General features: G+C 35.1%; 1 protein-coding gene across 4 annotated transcripts in view; it reads right to left on the reverse strand.

Moving 5' to 3' along the window:
* The window catches only part of LOC115210959 (glutamate receptor 4), a 676,560-nt gene that overhangs the window by 331,227 nt on the left and 335,333 nt on the right, over positions 1-10,000 (reverse strand). For all 4 annotated transcript variants that reach the window (XR_004999835.1, XM_029779782.2, XM_029779772.2 and 1 more), the window contains exon 15: positions 6,436-6,541. Coding sequence is in view for 3 of the 4 variants with exons in the window: in XM_029779782.2 (XP_029635642.1) it covers positions 6,436-6,541 (106 nt within the window). In the remaining variant the exon portion in view is untranslated. The remainder of the gene's footprint in view (positions 1-6,435; positions 6,542-10,000) is intronic.

A 10,000-nucleotide genomic window follows, 5' to 3' on the forward strand; every position in this document is an offset into this window, starting at 1 on the left:
TTTCAGTTACTGAATTCAAATTATCGTTTTAGCGAAATCATTTTATCTCTATAATACACGATGAAGTAAATTTATCAAAAAATTGTGATTTATAAATAATCATGTTTATGTATGCATATATCTATATGAAAATGACGTATCTCTTTGCTGATATATTATTACATACACACACAAAGAGATGCGCGTGAGTATGTATATATACACGAGCGTGGGTGTATTAATATGTATATTTTATGGCTGTCTCTATAATTGTTGTACATTTTTAGGGAAATGCAAACACATTTTGCATACGTTTTCAGAAACATGTAATTTCTGGTAAGCTCCAGAAAAAAGTTTTGAAACAATGCATCTCATGATATGAAATCATATTTATTTTTTCATGGATAATTTTTTTTTTCTAATATAATTCTGATGTCACCTTGGATGTATTATAGAGATCTGTACTAAATTACTACATGTTTTAACAAACACTGCTGGAATGATAAAAGAATTAAATCAAAATTCGAACTTAGAATGAAATGATACATAACAAAACAAGGCTGGTAGCGCTCAGCCATCTACTGGCTTTCTTTTTAGAACATGACGTTTCGGAATATATATCTGTGTGTGTGAGTGTGCGTGTGTGTATGGGTGTTGTATTTAACTACGATATACATACTGTTGACGAGTTGTTTTCTTTCTTTTAACTTTTCCCTTTCCCTTTCCGATGAAGAGCAATTATTTCTCGACAAATATGCTAAAAATTACGGTAAAGTCTCTAGAACTCTAAGAAATAGCATTAAAAGTGAATAATCTTACCAATGTTGCCAATCTCACACGTGGCAACATGAACACTCATTTCACCATGAATTGAAGATGAACTACGGCAAGAACTCTTCCCTTTTTTTATGCAAACACCCTAATGCACATATGAACAAAAAGCAGAAGCAAGATAGATATTCCTTTTATCGGACCATTAGGAGTAGATATCATAGGACATCGCTTTCAAGACCTCAACGGAAATTACCTACAAGAAACTGGGCAAAAAAACGATCTAGATCTGGAAGTGACCCTAGATCATTTCCCCAGGCGATTAAGAACAATACTAACAAGATAATGAAATATAATATGCATATCAAAAATAGGACAGAAAACATAACGAAAGCAAGCAGAATGCCACAACCAAAATGCAAACATCAGCAGGAACATAAATCATAAAGAGAAAAATCCATTTTTTAATGTCAGGACAACAAACACCGGAGAAAGAAAACATCCAAGAGGAAACATACCCAAAAGAACTAAACGTATTGATCCTAAAATATTTATTTTATCCAAAAGAGATCTTGACAATGATGAAATGCAACTTCTGTCAAGAAGACTGAAATTCACACCTACACCAACAGTCAACCACTAAGAACTAAAGGAGGATATCCAAAGATTCTGTCGTAAGTTACGACTTGTACAATTCTTCACTTATAAGAGTAATGAAATTGATGAATCCCTAGTAAAGAATAAATCAAATTTCACCCCACCAAAAGGAAGAAATAACTATCGTGACCAAGACATTGATATACTGTGTAAAGTTTCCTTTAGACGCGATACAAATCGGAGATTTCTGCATTTAAAATTATGCAAAACAATCAAACAATAATTGTTATTGTGGATACCAAATACTACAAGGATTTAATTGAGAACCAACTGAAGGACACAACCTTCTATTGTCAAATACCTTCAAATATAAACCACCACATCATGAAGAAGATCAACAACCTGTTTTCAGATCACTGCAACCCACCGTTAATGAAAAGGAATATTTCATCAATTTCGAACCACAACCCAGCAACTTTTATGGCTTACCGAAAATACATGAATCAAAAGATATTCAACATGCAGTAAAAGAACAAGAAAATGAGTACATAAAATCACTATATCCAAAATATTTAAAATTTATACTTATTATAGCTGGTCCAGAATGCTCTACCCAGCGTCTAAGCAATTTTATTGACATAGTTTTAAAACCCTTTTGTACCAACATACTCAGTTTCTTCTGGGATGACATCGACTACTTGTTTCATCTTCCCGAAACAACAGAAATGAATTCACTTTTACTCAGTGTTGATGAGGTAAGCCTTTACACCAATATTCTGCATGATTTAGGAATAACCGATTAAATACTGGGTATAAAAACAGAGAAGTGATTCTAAATACTCTAGAAGAGTTCAATACCCTCCTGAACAAGTTACACCCATCTCTCCAATTTTCAAAGATGAGTAGTACCAAATTACAATTCCTAGATATAATAGTAATTAAAAAGGACACGACTATTAACACAGATATATACTACAAACACACGAATACACATCAGTACCTGAATTTTAAGTCATACCATTCCACCACATACAAAACGCAACATCCGATACTGCCTAGCCAGAAGAACTTTTACCTTTGTAGTAGATGCTAATATCAGGAACAAACACCTAACAGAACTAAGAGAATTTGTACTCAAACAAAAATACCCGTCTCTACTTATAGAAAATGGCATATTGCGGGCTATAAAAATGCCCATACAACTGAGGACAACCCAAAGAAGACGAAAGCAAGAACAAGTCATATTGTTTATAGTGGCACACAATTCATGTCACCAGAATATCTTCAACATTGCCAAAGCAAACCTACCAATCATAGCTCAAAGTAATGAATTAAAAGATATAATCACGGATCGAACTATGGTTCTTAGCGAAAGACAGCCTAGAAACCCGAAAAAATTATTAATAAAGACAAAGTTTGACCTCAGAAACAAAGACCAATCGTTCACTGTCTCTAAATGCAATGATAGCCGTTGTGGCACATGGCAATTCATGCATAATGGCCAATATATGAACATAAAAACCGGAAAATATTCACAAACGCAAATATGAAGTGCAAAAGCAGAAATCTACTTTACAGCATTAAATTCACGAATTGTGAAGAACTAAATGTGGGTTAGACCGGAAATGCACTATCAGGACGTTCACGTGTGCACCGACAGCAAATTAAAGACCCAGATGTCCGTCAGATACCTTTGAGTAACCATTAAGCAACATGTGGTCGGAAAATATTTATATTTCCATTCCACAAACTACATAGTCCAAGTGAAATTGAGAAAAAACCCAGAGAAATGAACTTTATTGATAAATTCCAACCCAAGCTAAATAAACAAAAATAATAATACTAATACTTAGAGGCACTTTTTCTACTGCTACGACCACAACCATTAACAACAAGATTACTAAATTTCTCATGATGACGATAGCAGGAAAATACTGGCTAATTCAAGAGAAAAGACAGTAAAAACAATCTTATTTAGGGTTTAAAGTTCTAGTACCACAGCTACTCCAACCATCAACACCACCACCACTAACGACAATAATAATAAAGGAGGTGATAATGGTGATGATGATAATTAAAATGTTGTTTACAACATTTCTAAAATAGCCAAACAATTACTGCTTCGGGCAGGGTCAAATTAATGGTCACTTGACTTGTTCAACAAACCGTGACGCCTAAACCAAACCAAACAACTTAAGAAATTTAGTGAAGCCACACGTTGATTGGTCAGAATACAGTTTGCAAAACTTAACATTCTGGAGCTTATGCAAATATATTAAAGGCAGACTTTTTAGTCATCTCACTACAGTTGTAAATTGTAAAACATAAATGCCACCAATACTATATGTACCTGAAGATTGCATAGTTTAATGCATGAAAGTACTAGTTTAATCAGAATACACATTTAATATTCTATCATTTCATTATATTATATTATATTATATTATATATATTATATTATATTATATTATATTATATTATATTTTATTATATTATATTTTATTATTATAAGATTATAAATAAAACGTGAAAATCAGACAGAGTTGAAATTCCTTTCATTAATAAATATGTGTGTGTGTGTATGTATATGTACGTGTGTGTTTGTGTGTGTGTCTTTGTATGTGTGTTTATGTATATATGTGTGTGTATATACATATATACATCAATATTTTTTTCTTTTAGTTGAAGTTTGAATCATTGTAACAAAATTTGAAATTTGATCGGTGTTGTAGGCTCAAAAAACAAAGCGATTTATAGAACATAGCTTTATTGTTATTTTTTTTCTGACATCTACTCAATCTTGTTTATGTATCTCTTTCATTGTTTGAAAAATATGTTTTCAAATCTAGAATTCAGGAAAGAATAGCAATATAAGTTTGTTTTTATGATAACAATTCTTTTGGCTTCCATATTTGTTCATATACATATGTACATATATATTCATACATACAAACACAGATATATGTAAAACACACACAAATGCATACATACACACACACATATATATATACACTCTCTCTTTCTCTCACACACACACATACACACACACGCACACACACATATCTATACATATATTTATATATATATATATATATATATATATATATATATCTAGTTGAAATTTACAGAAAAACAAAAGACGAAGACAGGTGTATGAATAACAAACAGGTGTATTAGTTTAAGGCTCGGGAAAGTGAGAAAGTCCTTTACGTTTCGAACCTACGCTCTTCAACAGAAAGAAATATAAGGATACGAACAGAGAGAGAATAAAAATTTAAAAAAAACTTGTGGATTTAGCGATCAATATTATATATTTTATATATTACACATATGTTCATATATACATACATATATTCTATTTTGGCTGGGGGCGGGGTGTTCATCGATATGCGGGTATTCTATTTCAAATAATACAAAAATAACCTAATGAGTATATCTGATAGTAAACTAATGCTATCAGTTTGCACCTCACGAAATAATACTTAGAGGATATAACCAAAATTTCCAGCTGCGTATATGAGGTACTTCATGAATTATATCATACTTTAGTTAATACTTGTGGCTCTGTGGTTAGAGCGTCGAGCTTACGATCGTGAGGTTGTGAGCTCGAATCCCGGACCGGGCTGCGTGTTGTGTTCTTGAGCAAGACACTTTATTTCACGTTGCTCCAGTTCACTCAGCTGTAGAAATTAGTTGCGACGTCACAGGTGCCAAGCTGTATCGGCCCTTGCCTTTCTCTTGGACAACACTGGTGGTGTGGAGAGGGGAGGCCAGTATACATGGGCGACTGCTGGTCTTCCATAAAAAAAAACAACCTTGCCCAGACTTGTGCCTCAGAGGGTAACTCTCTAGGTGCAAACCCATGGTCAGTGTCTGACCGAAGGGGGTCACCATATATTAAATATGAAAGCACTACACGTGTTTTAGTATTGGAAGATTACAATATATATACATATATAAATACATATATGCAATACTTATATTCTTTCAGCGGCGACAATTGTGATACGTTTCACGACGCCCTTCTTGGTTGGTCTTCAATTTCATGCTCCTGTGACTGTACTAATCACACTCAATGTTGTTGAGTGGCCTTCATTGTTTGTCGGGTGACGGAATTCTCAAAATATAACACCTGATGTGAACCACTACTGAATGTGTTCTGCGCAAGCATTTTATATGATGCTGATCCCGTTCACTCAGCTGCTCCCTTCCCAATATTTGCACAACTTCCACGGCTTAAGACGCTGTGTATGCAACACACCTAAATAGGGATACTTGTGGATGGACTTGAGCATTTGAGAATTAAATATGTTGATATCCGGTACCCCATTGTTGTAGTAGTAGTAGTAGTAGTAGTATAGTAGTAGTAGTAGTAGCAGCAGCAGCGGTAGCCGTTCAAGAATTTGGAGCTGGAGATCTCCATTTCCAGCGATTTCGAAAGCCACCTCCCAGTGGTGTCGGCGGGCAACGAAGAGCCCTCGACTACAACAAGACGACCAAAGTTTTTTTTTTCCAAGGTCTTGGGTCTCCCGCCCCTAAGCCCTAGACCATCACATAATCACCCTTACCCGTCTTGTTGCTTAACAACAACAAAAGCAGCAGCAGCAGCAGCAGCAGCAGTAGTAGTAGTAGTAGTAGTAGTAGTAGTAGTAGTAGTAGTAGTAGTAGTTGTTGTTGTTGTTGTTGTTGTTGTTGTTGTTATTGATGCCACCCTTATTGTTTAGCGAAAGGCTAATTTAGACAAGTGAACATATGAACAAAGAAATGCCTGCTGCGCCCATTTCGTCGTTTTTAACTTTTTCCGTTCTTCAGAAAATGACCTCCTAGGATCACATTATCCAGCAAGCATTTTCATTAACGTAGAGTATGATTTGAGACAGGTTTGGCTTCTACTTTTTCAGGTCTAATGACCGGATATAATCTCCCAATTTCGTCCATGTCCCATGTATTATGCATGGCATGTTACTTGTGCCAATCTCTCAGCTTCACGCCAAAGCCTAAACGACATACACATTTGCATAAACCGTACTACACAGAACAAAATTACATTATATCATATATCAGTGACGAAAATAATATCAAACTTACTTTATCTGGCTGACCGCATTGTCCTTTGTCATACCACCATTTCTTCTCCAGTTTATGTAGTTCTCCCTTTTCACGTAAAACGAGAACAGCTAGATTTATTGGCATCCTGAAAACATAGATGAAATCATTTATAATAATATTGGAGTTATGTGCTTTTACATAATATACATTCACAGAATACGGCAATATCTGAAATGTGAAGATAAACTGATCATCGGCATTAATTGAATTTAATTCTTTTCTTTTATTCTTTTGCTTGTTTCGGCCGTTACAGTGCGGCCACGCTGGAGTACTGCTTTGAGTGGTTTTAGTCGAACAAATCGATCCCAGGATATATTTTTGAAGCCTAATATTTATTCTGTCGGAGTCATTTGCCGAACCACTGAGTTACAGAGACTGAAACACACCAACACCGGTAGTCAAGCGGTGATGGGAGGACAAACAGACACACAAAGACACACACACACAAGCACATGCACACACCTACACCCAAATATATATACACACACATTTATATATATATATATATATATATATATATATACAATGGTTTTATTTTTCAGTTTCCGTATAACAAATCAACACACAATGTCTGCTTGGCCCTGTGGTTACAGAAGACATTTCGCCAAGGTTCCACGCAGTGGAACTGAACCTGGAGCCTTGTGGTTGGGAAGCGAGCTTCCTACCACACAACCACGCTTGCACCTATATTTCTAGAAAACCTCGTGGAAATGTTTGATACGTTTAAATGGTGTGCTTAGTAAAACGTATAATATTTTAGAACTCTTACACTTCATCCGAAAGCAGTTGCAGTGGATGTTGTTGCTTTAATAACAATCTAGTAAATGTATAAAATGCTAACTCCTAATTTTACAAGAGTGACTATGGAAGTTAAGTGGAATTTATAGCAAACATAACGTTCTGTACTAAAGAGCAAGAAGTCAGTTATCATTGTTTCTCTTTTCTTTTAACGCTCCTGGTGAAGGAATCGAAACCACTATGTTACGATAATGAATGAAACAACCTAGATCAATCGTTATGTTCACCGCGATCATTTTATTTTTTACGATGATCCGGTTCAGTCAGCTGTAAATGTGTTCCGGGAACAGCTGAAACGTTAACCCTCGTTAACCTAGTCCATCAAACCGCGCAATGCGTGGGTTGTAGAAATATTTCATTTCTACGACACAGAAACCGAATTAAGCTCCATTCTTTTGAGCCATAACCTTCATGATACTTCCTACAAAATTTCGAAACTGATAGCTTATAGTAAATTTTTTGCATTCACTCATTCATCAAAAGAATTTCCACCGTGTTTCGTGGTCTGCTACCACAACATTTCCTTTATAGGATCCAGTTAGCTCAAGACATCATCAGGAGGAACCACGTCCGGTTTCGGCCCCTACTCCTCTACCGTGTTGACGTCCCCTCCCCCTTTCGGAGGCGTCTTCAGCTCTGGTGTTGGGGGCATGTCTTCTTTCTTCTTCTTTCTTCTGTTCCCTGGCCTCTTCGATGTAGCGTCAACGAGTGTCAGCGGGCGATATCGCTCAGGCAGGAAGAATCCATATCTCTACTGATCGCAGTACACTAACTTGATGCACGCATTGATTTCGAGGATTTGCTTTAGTTACTTCGCTTGAACTACATTACTTAAGATTCTGTATGTTCAGGTCGGGGCCGAAAGCTACAAGTGATGGATGGCACATTCAGTTCCGTACTGGATGATTCCAGCATCAATGACACTACGGTAATGAAGTATATGTCCTCTCCATTATTCTAACATTACTTCCATACAATGATTTTTTATTAATTAATTAATTAAGTTATTTATTTATCTATTTTCAATTTAACACTCCATATCTGATATTTTTACGAACACATGCCTCGTTATCGTACATACTTGATTTTGGTCGTTGTGACGGTTTGACTACCAAGCAAAAATAACATATCTAGTGATGTTACTTATTCTATATCTTCAAGTATATTCTTTATTGAATGGTTCATGGAAGTCTAAAGAACTGGAGTGTGTATTACACAAGAATTTCCAAGTGAATAATCAATTATCAAAGAAACATACATGCACACACACTCACACACACATACTTGATCTATACACATGTGTTATATATATATATATACATGAGTATGTTTGTGCGTATAAGTATATATTAAGATGTTTTCTTATACACTTTTATTCTTTGTTATAGAACAGGTAACTAAATACATGTAAATCATAAAGCAACAGATAAATGACAGAGCAATATTTATTTTCCATTAATCTCGCGTTTACTGTTTGACATCCAAGACAAAGTGTACCAATCAATTGAAGTCAATTCCACTTCGGTACTTTTATCATACAACAAGTTATGGAAACGAGAATTTGTATCTAATGGTCTTGCCAAACTGCCTATTTGTATGTGAATATTAAGTGAGTCGATATACATCAATATGAAGGTGTATAAGTATTATAATTTGTTCAGCTGGACTGCTACAAAAAACCCCCCCAAAAAATTGTATATGTTGATAGATACGTTAGCATTCTAGGGTTTCAAGAGGTTATGAGACAGTTAAGAGAAGGAATTACAATATACAAGAGTGCAAAGTAAATTATAGGAGGTGGTGTATATGCCACTGTTTATGTCATAGTATTGTTAATATTTGTGTTGTATATACTGTATAAAGGCTACTGAAATGTATGCCAGAAGCATTTCAAATGAAAGATAAAGCTTTCAAGGAAAAAAACTATATTTGAGAACGCAAATCGACGGAAACGGCTGGAATAAACATGTTAATATTTATTACTAAGGTATATAGAAACATTGGAGAGGAATCTTCACGGGTGAATGTATAATTCCGTTATGAGAATCATCTTTTCAGATATGGATATGGTTGTGCTCGATGATATTAAGGGATTCAGAATATCTGAATTTGGACCTACATTCTTACCATCATCGGAGAAATCATGCTCATTTCTTTGCATTTCGCGAGTTGTTAAACAAAATTACTTGAATTAAACCCAATATTGTGCTAAACCTGAGAAGAAACGTCAATGGAGGAATATTCGTAATACGCACGTAAAATTAATACGTAAATCCACCGAGAGTGACAAATCCATATAGCAGGGAAATGAGTCAATAATTACGTTTACAAAAACATTTGTGTATGACACGTGTTAAATGCATTCGCCAAAACTTAAATTCAAACGTGTGTTGCAATTTTCTCTTCTTCACTAAGCTGAAATGAAGAAACAACTTTCTCGCTACAATTCAATATTCAAGAAGGCAATATGCCTGCCTGTAACATTGAATAAAAAGGGAAATCACATGGCAGTTATTATTGTTGTTAAGCAACGAACAGCTAAGAAACACAAGGCCAAAGGCATTCCTACAATAACATTCCTCAAATTCACGCATAGTTAAACCTGAACAACAATCTCGAATGAGACCGGTTTGTCATAGGGTAGAGCAGGGCGCACAATAAGAAGAAAATAATACACACATCATTTACTTTCAGTCATAAATATTAAATAAAAGGTTGTCTCAGTACCACATTACTTGATACTCAA

The sequence above is a fragment of the Octopus sinensis genome, linkage group LG1, assembly GCF_006345805.1.
Source record: "Octopus sinensis linkage group LG1, ASM634580v1, whole genome shotgun sequence".
NCBI lineage: Eukaryota > Metazoa > Mollusca > Cephalopoda > Octopoda > Octopodidae > Octopus > Octopus sinensis.